General features: G+C 52.5%; 2 protein-coding genes across 5 annotated transcripts in view; both read right to left on the bottom strand.

Moving 5' to 3' along the window:
• Nucleotides 1-6196: 6196 nt before the first annotated feature.
• Nucleotides 6197-24026, bottom strand: part of S100a3 (S100 calcium binding protein A3) — a 43067-nt gene continuing 25237 nt past the window's right edge. Inside the window, exons 1-4 of one of the 3 annotated variants that reach the window (XM_055615571.1) lie at nt 22506-22564; nt 13800-13990; nt 7083-7228; nt 6197-6672 (exon numbers count right to left, since the gene is read on the bottom strand). In XM_055615571.1, the coding sequence (XP_055471546.1) occupies nt 6508-6672; nt 7083-7228; nt 13800-13824 (336 nt within the window). In that variant the 5' untranslated portion in view covers nt 13825-13990; nt 22506-22564 and the 3' untranslated portion in view covers nt 6197-6507. Of the gene's footprint in view, nt 6673-7082; nt 7229-13799; nt 13991-22505; nt 22565-24026 lie in introns of those variants that run through there. The other 2 variants (XM_055615573.1, XM_055615570.1) reach the window with 2 other exon arrangements.
• On the bottom strand, nt 16762-22571 carry S100a2 (S100 calcium binding protein A2). Of its 2 annotated transcripts, none has more exons than XM_055615575.1 (3): nt 22506-22571; nt 18094-18241; nt 16762-17012 (listed from the first exon to the last, which is right to left on the bottom strand). In XM_055615575.1, the coding sequence occupies exons 2-3, from the start codon at nt 18232-18234 to the stop codon at nt 16860-16862; spliced, it is 294 nt and encodes a 97-aa protein (XP_055471550.1). In that variant the 5' UTR covers nt 18235-18241; nt 22506-22571; the 3' UTR covers nt 16762-16859. The 2 variants fall into 2 exon arrangements, with proteins under 2 accessions (XP_055471550.1, XP_055471549.1); XM_055615574.1 differs by lacking the exon at nt 22506-22571 and adding an exon at nt 19696-19902.

The raw sequence follows: 24026 nt of genomic DNA, 5'->3' as shown, positions 1-24026 counted from the left end.
TGTGTGTGTGTGTGTGTGTGTGTGTGTGTGTGTGTGTGTGTGTGTGTTCCAGCACGAGTGTGGTCTTCCAGACACAGTTTCCACCTAGTCACCCTCCTTTCTCTAGCCTGAGTCATCTGATATGGAGAGTCTCACTGTAAAGGGGAGAGGGGAAAAAAAAAAAGTCCAGTGACAGAGGGGACTGTGGCTGAAACTGGCAGATAAGGTCTCAGCAGGAAGCAGGAGAAAGGTGACTGGACTTGCTCAGCGACCTCCAGTCTGGTGCCCAGAGAGCTGCACCCACAGCCTGGCAGGGGCAGGGAGGGGAGGGGCTTTTTGGCATGGCCAGGATCTTCTGAGACCTGGTTCTAGATGTTAGATTTGAGTTCTGTCAGTACAGCCACTCCAGCAAAAGAGCAGACAACTGAAGCCTGTGGGACTCACACTTAAAAAAACACTTCCCCTTAGAGAGAAAGGAAGCAATGTCCACAGAACCGGAGGCCTCTGCAGATCCTGTGCAGAACCCTGGGCGGGGTGGAAGGTGGTGAGAAACTGATGACTTCTACCTCCAACTCAAGAATTTCTTGAAGGGACTGGACCCATCATTCATCTCCTGCCACCCAGACTGTCAGCCTCTTCTCCTCACAGAGGTTCAGCCAGGACCACAGCTCAGAGAAGGAAGGGACTCTGAGCATCTGGCTGGGTCTTCTCTCTCTCTCTCTCTCCCTCTCCCTCCCTTTGTCCTCCCTCCCTTCTCTCTCTCTCTCCCAAAACAGTGTCTCACAATGTATCCAAAGACAGCTGCCTTCAAATTTATGATCCTCCTGACTCAGCTTTTCTGCTGTTAGGGTTGGATTCTCTGTTGAAACCCTTACAGTCATAATTCCAAGTACTTTGCCCTCTCCTCCCTGAGCACCCTCCCACGGGCCTTCCTTGTGGAGGTTTCATGTCTTGTCACACTCTTCCTCACCTAGGCTGGCCCAGCAGAAATGCAGGAGGTCATCCGGAGGAAGAAGTCACCAAGGAAGAAGTGAGCCTGGAGAATCTAGGCTGCAGCCACAGCCTCCCTGCCAGTGCTCACTGCTTTTATTCTCTTGTCCCCAGTGCCCAGGAGACCCAGGATGGTTGGAGCCAATGAGAAGGGGTCAGGGATATGAGGACTTCCAGACAAGGGTGAAAGAACCCTCTATGGAAATTGTGACTTGCTGTTTACAAACAGGGCTGGAGGTGTGACACGGAGTTACCCATGACAGGCATTTTCAGGAGCAGAAACCGTTCTTCCTACTAAGCCTCCCCATCTGCTGAAGTAATAGGCAGGAAAAAAAAAAACATAGAAGGTGTGGACCAAACACAAGGTATTCTTCCAGATCCTAGGCTACTCTCCACTCTGAAACCCTCCATCCTCAAAATACACTCCAAACACAGAAAGGAGCCTCGTGGCATGAGATCCATGAAGGAAGATATTTCCTGCCAAGGATATGACTAAAGTCACTAGCTACCATGAAGTAATAGATGGAAAATAACTGTTGGAGAGTCCTGGTTTGAAGGAATAAGAATCCAGGGTTGGGGAAGGGGTTCAAAGAAAGGTTTGAGACTCAGAAGAGATTGAGACTGTGGCCAGGAGGAGGCTAGGCTCAAGGTCAGTTGCCTGTGCTCTGGGCACACTCCCACTGAGTCTAAGAACGGTATAGGGCAGAGTACCCATGTTGTCTGAAGTTCCACTGCAGCCTGCCCAGTTCCTCTGCACGGGTCCCTTTGTCATCCCACCACAGCGAAGACACCAGTGATTCAGCTGGGACTTGTCTCTAAGCAACAGGAGTTTCCAAACGCAGAGAGTGATGCAGGAGGAGGCTCGGGGGAGCACACTCCCATGGACGATGGGAGGATTGACTGGGAGTGCAAAAAAGACAAGCAGGCTTAGCCTGGACCTCAGTCTCTGCAAACTCCCCTGAGGCTGGAGAGAGAGGCACAGTGTGACAAGTAGGGAGGCTAACGTCCAAGAGAGCCCCCCTGCCAGGGTTGGGACAGCTTCCGTGCACCTTAGCATCCCCGGATCATCCAGGCTTGACCTCTAATCCCAGGCCCGTCCTCTGCACTCTGCACACTGGCCCTAAGCCTACCCTAAGGGGGAGCACCGCCATGCCCCATGTTCTGTGAGTGAGAGAGTGAGGAGATGGGCTCTCAATCTTATTTATCAGATCACATCTCTAAAACTTTGCTCACCTCCTGTCATCTCCTTCACTCCCACTCAGCCACTATCTGTAGATTTCATCCCTTGGCCTTTTGGAGACAAAGATGGTATGTGAAGAGAATGGTATTTCCATCAGCCATGGTAACACTGAGGAGTCTGGCAGGAAGGATCAGAAGTTCAAGGCTGCTAGCTTTGGCTACAGAAATGAGACCTCTTTCAAGGTGGGGGAAATGGACAGCTCTTTCTTTCGCTACCACAGATGACCTCCCTCTGTGTTGCTCTTCTTCACTCAACCAGGGACAGGAAAAGATCAGTCCACTGTTTGAAGCCAATGAGCTGGAACGTGTAACAATGCAGAATCTGACTATAATATAAATGTCAGGGCTGAGGGCCAGTCCTCCTCCCCATCCCTCGCTGGCTTCAGGGCTCCTTCCTCATGACTCAGGCCTGTTGTCTTCCCTCCAGACCCCAACCAGCAGCAGATGTGACCTTCGTTCCATCCCAACTTCAGTTTGAGCCCAGAGGCAGTAGAGAGAGGAGGGAGGGCAGTGGGCTGGCCAACATCCCACATCTGGAGCCTTTCAGGCCAAGCCTCTGGTGGTTTCTGCCTTCAGTGATCCCAGAGTTCACTTTGTTGCATATACTCAAGTGTGTGCACGCGCTCTCAAAATCAGTCACCCACCCTCTTTAACCTTTTCTAGTTTGGTGCCTACAGCTCAACTCACAGCGTTCCCCACCACTACCCTGAGACACACCCTCTGCCAGCCCCCAACCCACAATCTCCAGCCTCTCTGACAACAGCTCATCGTTTCAAAACTCCTTGTTGAGCTTGCTCAGCATTCTGCACATGTATGAAGAAGCCCACAGCCAACAGGGAAGACCCCACATGCATACTGGCAGACCAAACCCCAACACTTCATCTGTGGAGTCTTCTTCCGGGGATATTTATCTGGGCAGCCTTCAGAGAATTCATTGCACATCGTGGCGATGCAGGGCAGGAAGGCGCAGTACCCCTGGAGGTCTGCTCTGTTGTCCCTGTTGCTGTCCAGGTTGCTCATCAGCTTCTGGAATGCAGCTTCATCTGTCCTTTTCTGGAGGTGGAAGAGTCACAGTAAGAAGCTAGCCCCAGGTGGGTGTCTGCCTCCAGCCAGGAGCTAAGGAGCCTCCAGACACTCCTCTCTGACCTCCGGGGCTAAGGAATGGGACGAGCAGGGGACAGCTGGGAAAGGACAGGACCATGTCTTCTCTGTGCCTGTTTTAATTATCTCACCAGATAACAGTCATGAGAGGGGTTTGTTAGCTAAAGTAAGGTGTAATTGAGGGGAGGGTGTGCAGATATTTTTGTGCCTACACAATCCTGTCTTCACAAATGGAAAATCGATTTCCATTGACAAGCGCTGGACAGATAGTCCTGATCTAGACTTCAGTTTCAGACACTGACTATCTAATGAGGTTGTTTTGGTTTTCCTGTCTCTCTTCAGTTATGTTTGTTCTATGCCTTATCTCAGCTGAGGGCAGAGGTAGATGGCTCACTGTGCTTCTAGTCCAAGTGCCTAGAGCAAGCCCTCTGGCCATGTCTCCTTCCCCTAGGGATATATGCCAGCTGCAGCTAGGCACTGTGTTAGGGCTAGTGCCTACCAGAGGCCCTGCCTCCACCCGGGAATGCACCCCACATGCAAAACACAGGCAGGAGCCACTCAGCCCAGAAGCTAGGCAGCTCCTGGTCACTACTCCCTGAGCTCTGACTCGGTGAGCTTGAACTTAGACACCACCACCACCAGGGCCTCCTCCAAGGAGCAGGCCATGATGATAGTTGAGATCTAGGGACAGAGACACAAAGGTAGCCTCATCCAACCCGTGCCAACAGTGTGTAGAGACCTGGCTACGTGTCTCTGAGCATCATCCAAGTCATAGACTCATTCTGCTCCCCCTTTACAAGTGGTCCATTCCAACCTACCCTCTAGGAGCACATCAGGAGACTGTCCTCACTCCCAGGGAGATCAGAGGAGAGGGACCAGCTGACAGCAGGAGGGTCATGTATGCTTTCAGCTCTGAAACCTGCAGAGCCTGCCACCTGGGCTCTGGAGAGTTGTGCCAGCAGCCTTCCGTGCCTCCTCAGGCCAGGCCTCAGCAACAGCAGCTTTCCATCCCTCACTCAGCTTATTCGCTCCCACAAGTCAACCATAAGCATCAGGCTCTGGCCCAGCATTGGCACAGCTAGTGACCAGCTTAGAAGGAGTTAGAGGAGGTGGCGGAGGCGGGGGAAGGGGAGGGTGGGGAAGCCAGGCTCTCTTGGCCTGGGATGCTGTATGCTCACAGGGCTGTGAACTACCGTGAACACAGAAGCCTTCAGGTGCGTGCTGGAGAGTTGGCTCACCGGGCAGAGTGCTTGCCACCAAGCTCAGTGGCCTGAGTTCGATCCCCAGAGTCTACACAGAAGGAGCAGCTTGGCTCCCACAAGTTGTCCTTCGACTCCTCACCGCACACACTCACCACACACGCACATGTGTACACACGAATACCTGTGATTTAAATATTGAAAAATAAAAATGCCTACAGGTGCGTCCACTTCGCTTCCTGCACCCACGTGTGCGCACGCCGGGTTGTCTGACCCGGCAAACACAAGTCAGGGTATCTATCCATGAAGGTGGCTCCCAGGCACCAACAACGCGTACAAGCCTCGGCATCTCGGAGACGCCGAGAGCACAAATGCAGCCTTTTATACACTGTTTCTGTTTTCATTCTTGTGCAGCACTCACAGGGTCTCACCTGAATCTGTTGAAGGCATCTGTCCCCCAGCCGCCGTCCTTTCTCCTGCCCTAGCCTCAGCGTCTAACACAATCACAGTGCTATCAGGCCAAGAGGAAGTGCTGCGCAGAGGTTCGGGGAGAGCTCCAGTCGTCTGACCTACTGATACCCTGCCAGGCCCTGCCCATGCCAGGGTCGGGGGAGCATGGAGACTGTGCTCCTGCTGTTGGTCAATTCGGTAAATGTCACAGCCCCCTCACCAGCCCAGCCTAGGAACCAGGCCTCCCGCTCCCCAGCAGCACGATGCAGCAAAGTGAGCTTCCGTGGGCACAGCAGAGAACTGAAGGGCGTGGACACCACCCGGTAGCCACAGCACAGCCTTGAGAAGGGGTAACCTGGGCATGGGGTGTGGGCCACAGGAAAGGAAATGGAGGGTTGATGGGCAAGAGATGGGAGACTGCCCTGGGAGGGTGTGGCCCAGGAAGGGGGTAACCCCAGCCGGTGGGACAATGGCAGCCCTTCTCTCTAGCCCAAACAGCTTTTTGTCACAATCAGTAAGACCCAGGGTGGAGGCTGGCAAGTCAGAAGTGGCCTTGGGACCATCCCGGGTATTAAGTGGGAAGTATATCTAGGAGGATGAATTAGTGGTAGTGAGGCCTGGAGGTTCATAAACGGATGGAAGTTCCAGTGAGGGTATCAGGGCGACAGGGCATTCGAGGTTAGACACTCAGCTTGGAGAAGAGAGTTAGAGAAAAAAAATAGATAAAATTTGGAGTCAGAATTAATCTCTAAGGGATTGAGTGAGGGTCAGAAATGGAGGGTTGCACCCTTAGGGGGCTGTGCTTTTCAAAGGTGGGAATTGACTCAAAGTACCCCCTCTCTCCTCCAATACACAGCCTCCCTCCCTGGCTGGGAGCGAATGCTTCAGAAGCCCTGATCTTATCGCCAATGCTCTCTGGGGGCCACAGCCACACCCTCCTTGGAGCATCCAGTCCCAAGTTCTTCCCAAGGAGACCATCATCCTCTTAGAAAGCTCAAGACGGGGCTTCCGGCTCAAGTCAGGGGACACAGAGATGGTCTCCGAGGCTCCGAAGCCCTCCAGGCTTCCCTGATGGGACCTTGTGTTGGCCCCTCCCATTGGGTGCTGAGACTGGTGCTTTCTACCCGGCTTGACACTGCCTTTGGGGCCCCTGCCTTCAGCCTCCTTCCTCCAATGGTACAGAGTGTAGAGGAGCGAAGATCGCAAGGCCCAAGAGAACCACACCAAGCCAAGCTGACACTTCTTTATTGGGAGGTGACTAGGCCGCTGCCACAGCAGCCTCAACCGTGTGCACACGACTGCGCGTCCAAGGTCAGAGCAGAGATGGTCTTCCCTTCCAAGAAGAGAAGCAGCAAAGGCTGGCTACTGTCCCACCCCTCATCAGCTAGACATCCCCAGGAAAGCCTCTAAAGCCCGTGAGTAGCTGGGATTAGCATCAGGGGGACCTGGCAATCCAGAGTGGAAGGGGTGCCACAGAGAGAGGAGGAGCAAAGACGGAGTGCCGGAGCAGACCCTGCCCTTCCGGGGCAGCTGTCCTCTGGGTCAGAGGCTACTGTGGACAGGGGGGCTCCGGGGGGCACTCCTTGAAGTACTCGTGGCAGTAGAGACAGAGGCTGGCGAGCGAGCGCACATACTCCTCGAAGTCCACCTCGCAGTCCTTGTTGGTGTCCAGAAGACTCATGAACTTGTTGTAGTCGCACTCTCGGAACTCACTCTGCCGAGGGGATAAAAGGGGGTCAGGAAAGCAGGATGAGCAGCCTGAGCTGCTCCCATACCACTCGCGCCTCCCCTGGGTGGGCGGTCCCCATTCCCACCCACACACCCTCACGCTAACCTCACCCCCCTCCCCGCCCAGCTTTTCGGCTCATTTGCTGAGCACTTAATCCTTGCTTTGGAGAGCCGCCATGAGTTAGGCGTCATTCACAGGCCAGTAGGGTGACCGCTACCCTGTGTACATTCTATTAGATTAAGGCTCATGCAGCTGCCTCTGCTCACTTCCTCATGTCCCCGTCCCCACCGTCCAGCTCCTCCCTCTTGCCCGATGTTGGTGTTTGGCCCTAGGCTGCTCTTTGCAGAGTCCAGGCGGTCCTTCCCACGAGTGGGCAGAGGCGCGAGGGTGCGCACCGGGGCCCAGGTGGGCAGCTCCTTCTGCAGCAGCTCCTTGAGCTCCGACTGGCAGATCTTGTACTTGTCCCCACAGCGCCCTGCATACTCCTGGAAGGTACACACGATGGCAGCCACTGCCTGCTCCAGGGGCCGGGCCATCCTCACTGTCAGAAACAAAGGTGTGACTCACAGGACAGCCAGGCTATCGCTCTTCCTCAGTGTGTCCCAGGAGCTAATTCCAGATCAGACAGGCTCCACCATGCCGAAGCGCCCTTTCCTCTGAGCAGACACACGCGCACTCACACACACACACACACACACTGATTCACCTCTCCATTGTGCCTGTTGTAACTTTTCTGGACGTAAGTTTCATTTCCCTGCCCAGATCTTAGTGAAGCTCCTGCCAGCAGCGATGGTGAGGCCTGGGGGACCCCTACCACCTCACTATGTCTCCTGCCCTGAACTCAAAGAAGCCGCCTTTGGGACCCTCATCTGTTGCTCGCCCTGCAGCCCTGGGTGAACTGTTCCTCTCTGGGTCTCAGTTGTCTTATCTGTAAAGTGGGTTAATCCAGCTCCACAGGCCTAGTCAGAACCATGGACCAGGTGGTCTCTGCAGAGTCCACCAGTTCATGGATCTACCCACCTACCACCTGCCCCATCCTATAACCAGCCTCCTCCCCCAGAGAGATCCTTAAGACAGAAAGGATGGGAGGGAAGCGCTAGAATCCCCGCCCTCGCCCTATTTCCATTGTCCCTGCCATCGCCCATGCAGCCTGGGCAAACCCTGGACCGGCGGGAAGGCAATGGAGTTGTTTCCATGTGAGTCCAATGACTCATTGCTGACTCCCTCAGGGGACTGCAGTCCTGAACACAGGGCAGCCAGAGCCGGGACTCTTTCTGGTGAGTTCCCTCGAATGAGAGCAAATGGCCATCGAGACTGAGGAGAGGACGTACAGAAATGAGAGCTGAAGGGCGAGCACTGCCGGGGTCCAGTTCTCTGTGACAGCCCAGGCTGGAGCAAGCTTCCACATTCCCAGGAGAGGAAAGTGTCTTGCTCCTTGGAGAGGAAAGTGCAGTGATCCCAGGAGCTCCGCACCTCAGAGCCCTTGCAGTTCCTCTCAGCCTGCCTGGCGCCACTTGGGTTGCTATTTCAGAAGCTCAGGGCTTGAAGACTTATAGGAATTCTCTCTCCTCATGCAGCCCTGGCCTGTCCCAACTTGTCCCCAGGAATGAAGCAAAGAGACAAGGAGAAGAAGCAAGGAGCTCACTAAGGGCTGCACAGAACCACTGTCCCCACATGGGTGCCAGACCTTGGCCGGGCACATTCCCCAGACCAAACTTCCTTCAGCCCCTTAGTGTAAGAGGGAACCTCAAAATTCACCAGATCTGATTTCCCAACCCCTCGTCTGTTCACCTTTCTGCTCCCATACCCAGACCCTGTACCAGGAGCAGGCCAGCTGTTGAGGGGGTTCTGAGCTGCCCCAACACCCAACCCAAGGCAGTTCCCAAGCAGCCACACTCACCACTGCTGCTGGCGGTTCAGCTGTAAAAGCCCAACACCTGGGTGTCTCTATTTGTAGCCTCTCAAGAGATGAAGGGAGCAATTATGAGGACCCAAGTAGGTCAACGCTGAGGCTGCCCCCAGGGTCCCAGCCCTCTTCCCTCAGTAGCCACTATTACAGGCCCACCACCCACCTACCAACGCACACTTCAAAGATCCTCGGTCTGCGGTCTGCGTCTCAGACACCCATCCCCACCCATCCCCCCTCTGCCCTTCCCCAAAGCTGGGGACTGCTAACAGCCTCCTGCTTGCATCTTGCCTCTCCTGACCTCTTTACAGTGAAGAGACCAAGAACACAAAGTGGGAACACATGCGGACTCTCTTAGCTTGTACCTCCAGAGAGCCACTGTGCAGGGTTGACCCAGGAGCATCTGGCTAAGGCCCCTGTTTAAGATGAGAAGTCTGAGGCCACGGGATATGTTTGGTGGCCTTTGGCTATGAATCGCTTATTTCACTGGAGGAAATTGTCACAAGGTATTTTTGAGACCTAAAAAGGAAGGGTGTTCTTTCCAGGGAGCCTCCAGATGTAAGGAGGCTTGAACGTTTTTGTCTCTCTGCTCCAAGTGATATGGATGAATTGGGCCACAGATCCATGAGAGAGCTAGCATGTCCCTGAGCCCCTGGGGAAGCTGGGTTCTGGTCTACTGTTCTGTTCAGTGCTTGGGCAACAGCTTCAGGCAGTCCTGGGGACTTAACTGGAATACCCCTTAATCCGAATCGCATCCCGTCTCTTCTTGTGACCCCTCCTCTGTGAGCCCTGGGTTTCAGCTTGTGTCTTTCTCACCCCCCAAATCATCAAACCCAAATTCCAGCTTGGGCTTGGCTAGAGCCCTCAGGGCGCCCTACTCAACCTCACAGATTCTGCCATCACTTAAGTTTTTTTTAGGAAGATTTTGTTTGTTTGTTGTTTTAAAGATTTTATTTTACTTTTAAAGATTTTACTTTCTTTTTCCTTGTGTGTGTGAGTGTTGCACACACTTGTGCAGGTGCCCACAGGCTGGGTCCCCATAGAGCTGGGGTTACAAGTGGCTGCGAGCCAGCTAATGTGGATGCTGGCAGCCAGACTCTGGTCCTCTGCAAAAGCAGTGTGCCATCAACTGCTGAGCCATCTCTCCAGCCCGGACTCAAGACTCTGACGAGGTTTCTTTCATTCTTTCTTTCTTGGAAACTTGTTTAAATGTATTTATTTTTATTATGTGTATGTGTGAGTGCCTGCATGTCTGTATAACACACGCCTTCTCCCGAGAAGCTTAGAAGAGGGTGTTGGCTCCCCTAGAACTGGAGTAACAGGTGGTTGTGAGCCACAGTGTGAGTGATGGGAACCAAATCTGGGTCCTCTGCAAGAACAGCAAGTGCTCTTAACCTCTGGGCCATCTCTCCCACCACAATGGAGCTTGTTTTGTTTTGTTGGGACAGTCTTACACAGCCCATAGTAAGTCCTGGAACTTACTATGTAGACCAGGCAGGCTTTAGACTAACAGAGATCTGCCTACCTGTGCCGCCCAAGAACAACACCTTGTTGTTCTTTGATGTTTGAAAAAGATCATTTTAATTCTTCCTGGCATTCTCCCCCTCCCCATCACCATTCTTAGCTAGCTTAGAAGGAGACCACCACTTTCCAGAAGAGGAAATCCCTCCTGCTGTTTCTCTGTTTATTCCACCCCTAAGCTTCCTTGTTTTGCAGAAATAAAATCCATCACCCAGAAAAGCACGGGAAGGAGAAGAGGAGCTTGGCTTCCCGTCCAGTGACAAAACCTCATGTCTGAGAGCCCTTCACATCATCAAGAGCTAGATACCCAGCTTTGCCTGGAACACCTTCTCCTCCAAGAGGTTGCCAGTCTGTGGATGAGGGGGGTGAGCAATGGAGGCAGAAGGAAGGAAGAGCTGTGATTAACCCTGTTTTATTGGCAAGAAGTTATGAGCAGGACAGGACAGAGGACAGAGATGGTCACTGGACAGCAGAAGGAGAGGCCAGAGTAGACCAGCAATTAATTTGCTTCTAGGTCAGTGACTTATCCCCGCGTGTGTTAACCCTCTGCTTCCAGCTACTTTAGGCATGTCATCTCTGCTCTTGCGACCTGATCTTCCTCACTGATGGAAATAAAAACAGTAACCATCTCATAAAGTTGTTGTGGAGTTTGAGTTAGCACAAGCAAGGCTCATAGAGCAAATGTTGCTAAAAAATACAGTAAGGGCTTGGTAAATGTTAACCCAGAGACAGTGACTTGCCCAAAGTTATAGAACTAGAGAACAGCAGGCTTGCTCTTCACTGCCCATACAGGTAATCAGGGACACTGATACTAGGTCTCGGGGATAAAGCATAAACAAAACAGACACAGTTCCTCTCAAGAGAGAGACAATCTAGTGGGAGAGGCAGACAACAACAAACAAATGTTTAATAGGTGGAAGCACCCAGCAACCTCGCTCCTGAGCCTGCTTTCTTATCCAACAGCCCTTCATGTCTCAAGGCACAGCCACAGCCCCTGGGAACACAGCTTCTTTGTCCAAGGGGAGAAGGCTGGGAGAGGCTAAGAGACATGTTTTGGTAGAGACGTGGGTTGGAAGATGCACATGGAAAGAATGCTAACTGGACCTACACTCAAAACCCCACCCCACCTCACCACCTGACTTCAACATGTTCTGGCCGTTACCTCATTAGAGACTTTATTCCTTTACCTCCAGAATGGGTTTGGAGGATTCCTACCCTGAGAATCCAACGTGTTGCCTGGTGGAACATGTGTTTCATGCCAGCGCTTGAAAGGCAGAGGCAAGTGGACCTTGGTGAGTTCAAGCCCAGCCTAGTCTACCTAGCAAATGTCAGGCCAGTCAGAGCTACATAGTGAGATCTTGTCTCAAAACAAAAGGAGAAAAAATTCAAAGTGCTGTGTATTGCTGGTAACTGTGGCAATGCTCTGGCCCCCAAGTCTAATTCAACAGAAACACAGAGTTCCCTGGATGGGAGGTAGGCGGGGGATACCCTAGGCAGAGCCAGCCCTTTCTCACCAGGTCATTTTGTCTAGCTTCTGTCACCACAAAGATGGAAGTCAGGACTCTAAACCCTCTTGCCTTGCCCTCCCCCCCCAAAAAAAAACCCACAAAAAACAAACAAACAACAACAACAAACCTTGGAAGTGCCTGGAACCTTCCTGCCCCACTAGAAATTTTCCTGAACTCCTCCTCTGCAGTGGATCCCCAATGTGCAGCAGTGGGCCCCAATCCCAAGGCCTGGACTACAGCTATCTCCACCTTTCTTGGTTGCTCCTGTCCACAGGCTCTATCCCCACCCTCAGGCGGAGCCTAATGCTGCGGCTTCTTGCCTCGTATATCTCCCTGCAGACAGATGAGCTGACCACTGAGAAATCTGCCATTGCAGCAGACTGAGGACCTTTGCCTCAAAGGCTCAGCAAGAGGTGTTCAAAGTGTGAACACACATGCTAACTGATCTGGCAGGACTTCTTACAAGCTAGAAGTCTGACTCTTCCCCAGCTCTGTCTCCTCACTATTACCACCATCGCCTAAGATCCCTGAAAAAATACATCACCCTTCTAAAGGGCAGTGTCTGGTCCTGTACCTCAGGAGAAAAATAAGACAGAGTATCCCAAGAATCTGGACATTCTATTTATTTCTGGCAAAAGGCCCTGAGCCCTACGGCCAGAGTGACCACCCAAATCCAATAGCCCTTTGAGGCTAAATGAACTTGACTGAATCAATAGACCACATTTCTGGTCTTCTGAGCCAAGTATGGAAACATTTGGGAAGGGGTATCAGTTTACTGGGACCAGCATTGGGGCCAGGGAGGGCGCTGGACCCAGAGCTGAGGCTATAGAACTACAACCAGGAAGTGGAGAGAGAACGTGAACTGAGACCGAGAAGAGCCTGCAGAGCTTAGGTCCCTTTGACAACCAAGCCAATGGCTGGTCATGGACCCTGCGCAGATGAGAACAGTGAGTTGGTGGAGAGATCAGGTGACCCACATTGGGGCTGTAGCGTGGGCACCAGTTCACTCCATTGTCCCAAAACCTGTAACTGAGTGTCGTGTGGGTTATGAGAGCCTAACTCAGTTCCTCTGCATAAACGGTGAGTGCTCTGAGGGCAGAGCCATCTACTTCCGGCTCCGTTTGCTCTTAGTTGACTTTGGAAATCAGAAGCTTTGGAGGTGACGAGCTGAGCGAGCCTTGTGCTTAGTTCAACTGACACCTCTTCTGTTTGGCTTAAAGTGATAAAAGCCAGGCAGGGTGCTTTGCAAGGGTTTACTTGAAAGTCACTTTCCTGTAAGCGGTGACCCTCTGGCCCACAGGAGAGTCTAATGGGTAAGCGAACAAGATGAGACAGAGCCTGGCACTGCACGCCTGTACTCTTAGAGCCAGGAAGCCTGAGGCAGGGTGATTGCTGAGTGGCTGAGCACAAATCAGGTTTCATAGCAGTGCCTTGTCTCAAGTAAATAACTAAGGTGAAAATGCTGGGCACTTCCACCGTTTGTGCTTGTCTCCTTTACTGCCTTAAACCTTTGGGTCACATTCTGCTCAACTCTGCACATAGACATGTTAGTCATTTAATGAATGTTTGTCAGGGACTCCTCAGGCAAGACGGACTCACCCTACTCTCTCTCCTCCCCCTTCAAGGCTAAAGGCACCAAGATAAGAAAGAGTACCTTAGATGGTCTCAAGATTCATTGTCACATCACTATCTCGTGACCACACGTGGACAAACCACATTTCTCATTGTCCTATTCCAGACCACAATAAAGGCACAGACAAGCCTCAGTCCATCCCTTGTCTAAAACCCAGGTCTTTCCCCCTTGTTTAAGGATGAAAGGTCTCTTGAGTGCTGGATTAAGGTAACATTTCTAAGCCAGGCACAGTGGCACATGCCTGCCTCCTCTGGGAGGCAGAGGCAGGTGGATCTCTGTGAGTCCAGCCTGGTTTACAAAGTGAGCCCAGGATAGCCAAGGATACACAGAGAAATCCTGTCTCAAAAAAACAGAAGAAGAAGAAGAAGAAGAAGAAGAAGAAGAAGAAGAAGAAGAAGGGGAAGGGGAAGGGGAAGGGGAAGAGGAAGAGGAAGAGGAAGAAATTTCTATCCTGTCTTCCCAATTTGCTGGATTTCTGGACTAGGTCTTTTTATTTGTTCACTGGGTTCCTTTCTGAGTGGCTTGGATTTGGCATCTTACTCACCTTGGCCTTCAGTCTCCATTTCCATGGAACATTGGAAACCTGTCCAGGGCTGAGCCACACAGTAAATGGTGATGTGATGGGAGGTGAGGTTGCTGTGTTTCTCATCCCAGCAGCAGTTGCAGGAGAAATGGGGCAGATCTGAACACAGGTCCTTGACAAGCAGGGTGATGCCCAAACCCTCCTCTGCCTCACTACAGAGAAGAAGGAAGCTTGTCAGTCTGGATTCTACAGTCTGTTGTCAGTTAGTCTGTCAAATACTGAAAGGAATGATTAGCCACTTTGGAAGCTCTCCACGTGAGGGAAACCTTAGAGGAGGCAAGGGAAGTCTAGGCTTGCTAGCCCACTGACTGCACAGATCCAAAGCTGAGAAGTGGCAGAAGTCACAGTGCACAGAGCGGGCCATCTCCAGCCAGTCCCGCCTCCCTGTGGTTCAAAGTGATGAGCCAGCTATACCTGAACCCTGTCCAGTCAGGTCCCCTCCAGGTCACACAAAGCCTGAAGTTCTGGAGATGGTTTCAGAAAGAGGGAAGAGGCACAGTCTACCAGCCCAGGGTCTCACCGGGATTAGGAGCTTCCTTATAGATGTAGGTCAAGCCTTGACACTAGCGCTTATTCAGTGTCTCCCTCTGCTTCCTCATCTGCAACAGGTACAGGTACAGTGAGGATTAAATGGCTGGTGCTTGAGTAGAGCCAGCACGTTGCCAGAAACAGGGCTCCACAAATGGCGGAAGCTGCCCCTCTCAGGTTTTCCATCTGTAAAATGTTTAATGAGAGCCCCTTGAGGGTTACCGTGAGGCTGAAATGACAGTGTGCTTAGCTTTGAAAACTGCCCCAGGATGTTAATTAGTGGCATCATGACTCCCTGACCTATACTTACAGGTCCCTCTCCAACAGGGTGTCAAGAAGACACCTCTCTTCTCATTACCATGAAAACAGACCATTTGTCCCAGAGGGCCTGCCTGGCCTGCCAGCCCTACACATGCGGTGAGGACAGAGCACTGAGCAACTGGCTGTCACATGGCCTCTCACCTGGCTCCTTGCTCCTCCACAGAGCTCTGTGTGATCTGCTCTGCAGGTGGCCACACACTCATCAGAGCTTGGGGGGGGGGGCGTGGAGAAAGCTCGCACTTCTGGTCTTCCCACAAAGCTGGGGCTTCTCAGAGCACTCCTCACATAGCTTACAGTGACCACCACAAGAAGCTAGGTTAAAAGCCGAAAGGCTCTTAAGATGTATTTCAGAACTCCCGGGGCATCATTTCTGCTGCATTTCATCGGTCACACACATCATCGAGGTTGGCTCAGAATCAGGAGAAGCCACGTTAAAGGAGTTGCCGTCTGATCTCCGCAAGAACACCACAGCATATACTCGAGTGCACCCACTAGCAAAGAGCGTCAGATTCTTTACTAGCCATCTACTACTGCCTGAGACACGCCAAGTGAGACCCTATAACTATTTCCAATTTACCATGAGAGATATAAATGTATGTTTCAGCCACCGTATCTTGGAGTGATTGATTGATTATACAGCAACAGGTTTGAACTGCCCACCAAAACATCTAACCACACGGACATTTAAATGGCTCAGCTGTTCAGAGCACTGTCTGCTTTCCCAGAGGTCCTGAGTTCAATCCCCAGCAACCACATAGTGGCTCACAACCATCTATAAAACGGGATCTGATTCCCTCTTCTGCCATGTAGGTTTAAATGCAAATAGTGTTCATATGTATAAATAGATAAATGTTTTTTAAAATCCATCAAGAATAATAACTTAAAAGATTAAATAGAATGGAGGTAAGAAAGAGTGAAATATAGGGCCTAGAGTTTATATGATGGAAAGCTGGTGACCCTTGTCATGGCCTAGCAAGCCAGGTGTTCAAACTGTCACCTGATGTGCCTTAGGATGCAGAATAGATGACGATTTAAGTTTCAGTTTTAGGGAAAATGGTAGAAAACAAGGATCTTTGGCTTGACCTGGCTTCTAAGAAGTTTTAACAGAGATCAATAGGGAGGGAGTGAACTCAAAACTGAGCTAGCAAACTTGAAAGCAGACAGAAAAAGAGGTTTTCCTAAAAGCAAGTACACTACCTAGGGTCTATGATCTAACAAGGAATTCTGGTAAAGCTGCAGGGCAGGTTAGGCCCAGCCCTGGCCTCCTGGGCAGCTCTCGGGACCACTCACCTGTCAGTCTTGAGTGTTGAGGTCTGAGATTGTACCCTCCCTTCTCTGTGGATTTAAAGTTGGGGGTGGGGATGAAATTATTGTAATTGTAGGCTGTGTTTGTCTTGTTTGTCTTTTTGTGTGTGTTTGGTTGGTTTTTGTTGGTGGCGGGTTGGCTTTTGGTTTTGGGGATGTTTTAGAGAGGGGGGGAGAGAGAGAAAGAGAGAGACTTACTATGTAGACCAGGCTGACCTCCCTCAAACTCCTAGAGATCTGCTGCTTCTAGCCCCACCCCTCCCCCTGCCCTCCCCCTCACCCCCTTTCTAGCCCAGGCCCAGGCCTCCATCTCCTCACCCCCATCCCTGCCCCTGCCTCCTGAGTGCTGGATTAAAGGTTGCACAACCATGCCCCAATTTTGCTTGTTTTTTGGTTTTGTTTTGGTTTGGTTTGGTTTTTTGTTTTTTGGAGACAGCCCTGGCTGTCCTGGAATTTACTCTGTAGACCAGGCTCACCTCAAACTCACAGAGACCCGCTTGCCTCTGCCACCCAAATGCTGGGATTACAGGAGTACGCTGCTGCACCTGGCTCCCAACCTTTTGTTTTAAAATACCTTTCCTAAGAAAATAAAATGTTACCAGGCTACCTCAATCCCAAATTTTCCTTTGTGTGAAATCCCGAAGGGTAGAGCCTTCGGCCTCAGGAGAGTCAGGCTGCAGAAGGTATTGGGAACCAGGGAACCTTCTGTTTCCAGCCCTTTAACTGATCCAGTCAAGGTAAAAGCATCACTGAGCAGTTACACTATTGTCCACAAGCAAACGAAAAGTTTATTTAGTACAAAATTTGAAAAGATAGGGAGCTTGTATTGGCCCAAGAGCTTCATGGGAGGGAGCGGTGCGCTTGGTGTCAGGGCCGGTCTGGGTACCCCTGGAAGAAGTCATTGCACATGATGGTGACGAGGGCCAGAAACACAGCGTACTCCTGGAAGTCCACCTCCTGGTCACTGTTCTCGTCCAGGTTACCCATCAGCTTCTTCAGACCCTCCTCATCTACCTTGTCCTGAAGGTGACAGGGACTGGAGTTATCACCAAGCCGGCCCCTGCCCAACCTACCTCCAAAACCTTTCCCTTACATCAGCATCCAGCTTTCCCTCCCCACAGGGTTCAGCATGGATAGGAAACCCTGGTAAGATGCCAAGAAGGCCCCTTGAGGAAGGACAGACAAACTTATGATGTAAGAGTCTCCAGCATGCCTGCTGGAGTGCGGGATGCTAGCTAGGTGTTCCTCAGAGTTTGTATAAACTCCAATCTCTGCTAGAGCACAGCTTCATCTTGATGATGAAAAAAACTCAAAGCTTTATACCCTACATCAGCAGAATGCATTCAGAAAAGGCAAACTTGTTTGCTTGCTTGTTTGTTTTTAGAGACAGGGTTTCTCTGTGTAGCCCTGGCTGTCCTGGACTCTATTTACAGACCAGGCTGGCCTCGAACTCACAGAGATCCACCCGCCTCTGCCTCCCAGAGTGCTGGGATTAAAGGCGCCTACCACCATATCGGCCAGAAAGGGCCAACTTTTAAATACCAGCCCAAACAATGAGAAGGAATTAACCAAAAGGAAGAAAAAAAATTTAAAAAGGCAAGACCTGCCTTTTATATTAAGTCCTGACATCTAACTCTAGGATTACCTGTTAGTCTGTACAGGGCAGGGGGCAAACTGAGAGCTAACAGCCCCTCTCTGCCAAATGCCCCAGGGTATATGCCTTGGCTGGAATCCGTTCTCTCTGCATACTTTCTTGACTTGGCATACAAATGTGTAAAATGAAAGGCAATATTAATGCCCCTTAACAATATCCTTGGGTGACCCATGGCCAGCTGCTACCCTTCTCTGAGGTGGAGACTGTTCAACTAGCCAATAACAGGATTAACAGAGGGACCCTGGAGCCCCCAACAGCAATGTGCTCACGAATGCTGAAGGGAACCGCCATTAAAAGCCCATTCACACATAGATCTAACCGGCACCCCAGGGACAGTGAAGCGAAAACTGATGAGGAAATCCTCAGCCCCACCCTGGTACTGGCACTGGCAGGCACCTTGAGAATAAAAGCAGGCTCCATGCTCCCCGCCTGGCCTGCCCCACTTACCCCTACAAAGCTTGGCAGCTCCTTATGCAAAAGTTCCTTCATCTCCCCCTTGCTGAGTTTGAACTTGTCACCCTCTTGACCGGAGTACTTGTGGAAGGTGGTGACCATCACAGCGAGAGCCTGTTCCAGGGGACTAGACATCTTGGATCTAGAGATTCCAAAGAACACCACCAAGGTACCTGAGACCTCAAGTCTGGTCTACAAGGCCTCTTTCTGCTCCACCAGGCCCCTCTGGGAACGGCAAGCCAAGGCCTGCCGTTCTGCCCCGGAAGTGTGGCCCCTGAGCATGAGGATCCATCCTGCCACTTTACACCACAGTCAATGTCAAACCTCTCCTGTGGTCTGGGAGTCACCTAGAGCAGAACCTTGTGTCCTAAGGACGCATGTCTGAGGGTAGTGCCTCTCTGCTTGAGTGTCTATGGGAGGAAAGGGGGGGGGGGGGGGGGGGGGGGTTGCAGGGTGTCTAGAGTCTCAGTTTGACTCCCTTCTGTGCCAGGAATGCAGAGCACACATGTGTCCGTGGGCTCCGAGAATCGCCTGGCAGTTAGTCATGGGAACAGCCTAGGAGTATGAGGCCCCATAAAGGGGCCAAACCTTTCACCAACTCTAGTCTAAGAAGTCAGAGTGTGTGCCACCTAACGGGAAGCCCTCTCAGGCAGGAATGCTTCCTCCTTCACACCAGGGACTCTCAAAGGATGCCAGGCATCTCTCCCGCCAGGCTGATGGCTTTGAGGGCGCTAGTTCTCTGTAGATAGGGCATGAGCAGGATGTAGGCAACTGAACGCCCTCCCCAACAGGAAGGGTTCTGTTGGGGTTAGAGCCAAAGAAATTAAGTGGCCTGTTTCTTGGGATCAGGCTAGAAGCTGAAGAGATGAGGTCAGAGTTCAGAGGTCACCTTTTCCAAATTCCTCTAAGAATATTGGGTGGGTTCCAGGGTAAAGCCTGAGGAGCCAGTGCTGGGGGCAGGAAAAGCCTCAGGCCTGCCTGCCAGCCCTGCCCTGCCAGCCCCACCCCCATCTACTTAGAAAAGCACAAGAAGTAGCCTTGGGCAGGGCTCTGCCACTCTAAGGACCAGGGACCACAGCAGGGCTAAGCACTGAGGTCCTGTCTCTGGCTTCTAAGTCCTGAAAGAATCGCAAAAGACCTTGCAAAAGCAAGAACAATGACAACATCTCACTGCACCGCCCTGTCAGACCTGGACCTCCTGGCTTTCCTGCCTCAGTCTCCTGAGTATGAGATTACAGACACAGCCTGTTGCATGTAGTTCAAACTAGGGATTCTTCTAAAAGTACTCCTCGAATATCCATGGCCTATTCCTAGGCCTAACCCCCCCCAAAGGGCTCCTTAATGGACATATATAAAGTGAGAGACACAGAGATCTCAGCCCCAGAGACCTGAGAACAAGCCACAGAGTAAACCCTTAAGTACTCGCAGGGAAATCTAGGAAAGGCCCTTCACAGAGAGGGACCCTTCAAATGGGAGACCTCACCAGGCAGTCAGAGAACACTACAAGATCAAGGATCAAGATAGCAGGGACAAAGGTAAAAAAAAAAAAAAAAAAAAACAAAAAAAAAACAACCTCTTCAGGACAGAGGTACTCACCAGATTAGGTATCAGAGCAACCCAGGAGGAAGTAAAGAGGCCAAGACACCCAGGGTAGGAATTTATATGCCAGCCCTACTGGCCTCCAACTTGTCATTTTTGGGAAACAGAACCTGTTCTAACTTGACTTTGATAAAATCTGGCCTCCTGCCACCCCACGCACTCCCTCCCAGTCAGCACTGGCCTGGGTACCAGCCGGAGGAGCCTCCAGGCCCAGCCAAGGGCACCCCAAGCTCATCCAGGCCTCAGCAAGGAGACACAGGTGTCGGGGGTGAGGGGTGCCTGGTGAGGGACAAGGGGGACAGCTCTTCTTCTGCGGCTTGGAGACTTAGTCCAAGCCTGCTTCTCATGCTGTAACTGTGAGTCACAGCTCCCTCCTGTGTCAGAGAATGCAGGGACACAGTGTGGGTGGGACTTTCACAGCCTGAGCTTTGTGTGTGTGTGTGTGTGTGTGTGTGTGTGTGTGTGTGTCTGTGTGTGTGTGTGTGTGTGTGTGTGTGTGTAAGAGACAGAACTGTTTTGTTTTAAGTGCCTGGCACAAGAATACCTCTTAAAGAGGTAGGAGTGTGAGTGGGTGTGGTGAAACTACTTGAAAAGGAGCAATGGAGCTCGCTCTGCCCCAGACACAGTTGCAGTGAGCAGCACTGGGTAGAATGTAAGAGGAAAAAAGGGAGACAAGAACGGCCTCTTCATTTTACAAGGAGCTGAAAACAGGGGCCTGGACCCAGCCATGGCCCTCCCTCAGGCCTTCACCAGTCCCCAGGGTGTGCTGTCGACAGAGAAACACAAACACTGTGTCCTTCAACTGGGCCCAAGGGAGGGGTCTTCAGGGAAGACTTCAGACTCCATGCTGCCCCTTTTGCTCTTTACCCCATCCCCAGTTGGGCACCACCCTTCCTGTGGGCCCAGCTCTCTACCCCCTACAGACTGCAAGCTGCTTCTCAGCCACCCCGGTTCAGGGTGACTCACCACGGTTCCAGGCCCAAATACCCAGGAGGTGACTCAGCGGCACACCCCGCTCCCCAGGGCCAGAGCAGCAGCCGGAAACTCCAACCCAAGCACCAGCACCGAGCCCCGCACCAGGCAGCACCTGGGAGATGAGGGTGAGGAGAGCTGGTAGGAGCAGGCCCCGCTCTAGCGGTCCCTGCGGCAAGCAGCCTGCACAGCACCAAGCGGGGCTTGGGTCCTCCGGGGTCCTCTTCTAGGCCTTTTCAAAGCCACTCTGTCCCCCTCCTCCCCACCGTGCTTCTCCGGTCACATCCTCTCCACCCTGAGGAGGGGCCCTCGGGAGCAGAGCCTTGCCGCTCAGGGCTCCTCTCGCTCAGAAGCCGCACTGTGTCTCCTGTGGAGCGCCCAGTGAAGTCCTCAACACTGACACCCACTGCTTTCCAGCCTCGCTGCCGGTCCTCGCTGTGTGAACAAGGGCACACACAGCCATGATGCAAGCAAGGCCCTCGGCTTCGCTGATCGCCCCAGTCAGAATGTGCCACCTTCCTGTGCTGAGACCCCAAAAGCCCTCTGGAAGCCAGCTAGAGTCGGTTTCTCTCTGTTCTGGCACAGACAGGGCAGGTGCCCTCCCTTCTCTCCTTAGTGAGTCCCTGTGCGGGCAGATTCCCGTGTTCTCGCCCTCACGGTGAGCTCACCGGTGAACAGTCTTACTCATTTCTGCGTGAGCACAGTTCTCTCGCCCACGCCAGGTGCCTACCAGCGTTTATGACTGCTGACTGGCAACAGGGGTCACTGAGGCCAGGGGGCAGGTAGGGGCCAAGGGGTCCCCTTTCTCACTGCCTGAAAGCACACCACTGATTACACGACTAAATAATAACTTCTCTGAGTCCCAGGACGGGCAATGAGACAGGCTCGGAAAACAGAGCTCCCGAGAGCTACAAAGCCCTGAGGAGTGGCCACAGGAAGCAACCTGCCACGGGAACCCAGAAAAGGAGCAAAGTCCCCAGAGGGCAGGGGTAGAGACTAGAGGCTGACAGAGAAGGACAGAGAGGCAGACAAGGTGAAGAGTGAGGCAAAAAGAAGGGATTGGGGGGAATGGCTCAAAGAGAGGACACGCTGGACAGAGGGACCAGGGAGAGAGCAACAGGATGAGATGGAAGGCTGCCCAGAGTCAGCAGCACCCGGACACCGGGGTCTCCTCTCGGACAGAGGCCAGATCTCCTGAGGCTTGGAGAAGCGGGCTGACTCGCCACCCACTTTCTGTGTGACCTTAGGCATCTGCTTTTGTACAGTCTGGACGGAGAACGCTGGGTGGATGAGCCCCACCCCACCTCGCCCTCTAACACTCTGTTCTGACGTTCTCCAGCAGAGAACCCGGGAACCCGGACCGAGGCAGCCGGTGGGGGCGTTGACTGCCCAGCTGGGTCCTTACATTCCATCCACTCACCACCACCACACCACCACCCTCACCCCCCTCACCCCCAACCCCGCCTATGAGTGCCAGAAGTTCTACAGCAGTGGCTGGCTCGGTTTGGCCTGGCCGCCTTCTGCCCCCTGGTGGTTGAGTTGTGTCATTGTCTGCAGTTGTCTGCTCTGCCTCCAGTCCACCAGCTCGTTGTTCCCAAGCCCTAACCGTGATTCACCGAGGAGGAGGCAGTGTGAGTCATGTCCAAGGAGCCTTCCCACACCCACACCTGCTTCGCACAGAAGGGGTTTCCTGGACAGTCCCTGCTGAGACGCCCGGATGAACTGAACGGGAAGCCAGGCACCGGGACCTGTTCCAAATGCCTAGGCTTGGCTGGGGGCCGCAGGAGCTGGGTGTCATAAGCGAGTCTGACCACTGCCCAGGTCGCCTCACTCACCGGTTTTCTGAGGTAGTTCAGCGGAAAGAGAAACGGTCTCACCGTCAGCACCCCAGAGGAAAGCCTGGGTGCTGTCTCTGACTCACTCTGCAATGCTGGGAGGGAGGCACCACACCTCGCAGCCCAAACCTTTGGCCACGAGGATCACTTTCAGTACCCCCTGTGCCCTAAGCTAAGCTTCCAAGTTCTTTTTCTTATCAAGTGGCATTAAGTCATCCATGACTCTTCTGCTGGCAGCATGGTCAGTGTAAGGGAACTCACCGCTTAACATTCTTTTTTGGTTTGGTTTGGTTTTGGTTTTGGTTTTGGTTTTGTTTCTAGACAGGGCTTCTCTGTGTGGCCCTGGCTGTCCTGGACTCCCTTTGTAGCCCAGGCTAGCCTCGAACTCACAGAGGTCTGCCTGCCTCTGCCTTCCCGAGTGCTGGGATTAAAGGCTTGTGCCACCACGCCGGCTCCATGCCTTATACTCTTGAGCTGTTTCTGAGAAATGTGTGCATTCCTGTGCCAAGGGCTTCTCGTAGATCATCCTGCCTAGTTCACTAGACAGCCCAAGGAAGGTGGACAGTCTCAGCCTGCTTGATAGAAGAGAAAATCGGGGCTCAAGGAAACGCTCCCACCCAGCTAAGGGAGAAGATTTAAAAATGGGGGGGGGGGGTTAGCGGTGTTAATCCGTGTTCTCCAGCTGCCAGCCATCCCAGAAAGCCTGAAGGATAGCTACTGCTGAGACCCGCCTCCGTCTGCCTAGCAAATTAGGCTCAAGTCTCAGACACACTGGGGACCAGGAGCCTGTCTCCTCAGCATCTCTGTTTCTGGCACCTTTTTCTGTTGCCTTCAAATGTACTGTGGCCTGGACTTGAAACAGATTAAAAAGAGGCCTTTGTCAGCTCCCCCACCTTCCAGGAGAGATGAGGTCCTATTCTGCATAAGCACAGGCTCTCACTTGTGCCAGGTGCCTACCAATGTGTTTGTGGCTGCTGAGTGACAACAGGTCATTGAGGGTAGAAGCCAGAGAGTCAGGGGTCCCACCCTTTTCTGGGTGTCTGAAAGCACGCCTCTGATTACACTAACAAATAAAAACTTCTCCTCTTTGAGTCCCAGCAATAAGACAGGCTTGGAAAACAGAGCCCGGGAGAGCTACAGATCCTGAGAGTGACCACAGGAAACATCCTACCACGAGGACCCAGAAATTCAAGCTGAGCAAAGTCCCCAGGGAGCAAAGATGGAGACTGGAGACAGATAGATGGAAGAAGCAGGCTTCCCCCGTGCCACAAAGAACGCTACCCAATGGCCCAAACCAGACACTTGGCTTCCACCCAGCCTCCTGCTCCCTCATCTGCTAAGCAGATGTGTGGTCAGTCTGCTTATTGTTTCTAAGCATGGCTGGTTCCTTCCAGATCATTTGGCCCTGCTGCAGACACACCCAGACCCCCCTGCCCCCGCTCTTGGGCCTCCCTCTAAACCCTCTTTCAGCTCTGCCACCAGGGTAACTATTCAAAAACCTCAGATCTCTCCACATTAGAG

Source organism: Psammomys obesus, unplaced genomic scaffold, assembly GCF_907164565.1.
Source record: "Psammomys obesus unplaced genomic scaffold, mPsaObe1.curated_primary_1811, whole genome shotgun sequence".
Lineage (NCBI taxonomy): Eukaryota > Metazoa > Chordata > Mammalia > Rodentia > Muridae > Psammomys > Psammomys obesus.
Note: the sequence above shows the minus strand (reverse complement) of the source record. Positions and strands in the feature narration are given on the sequence as shown.

Coding starts and splice junctions, on each gene's coding strand:
- S100a2 (XM_055615575.1), bottom strand. CDS start 18,234: ATGTCTAGTCCCCTGGAACAGGCTCTCGCTGTGATGGTCACCACCTTC. Junction 17,013..18,093: donor AGCTGCCAAGCTTTGTAGGG/GTAAGTGGGGCA, acceptor TGTCACCTTCAG/GACAAGGTAGATGAGGAGGG.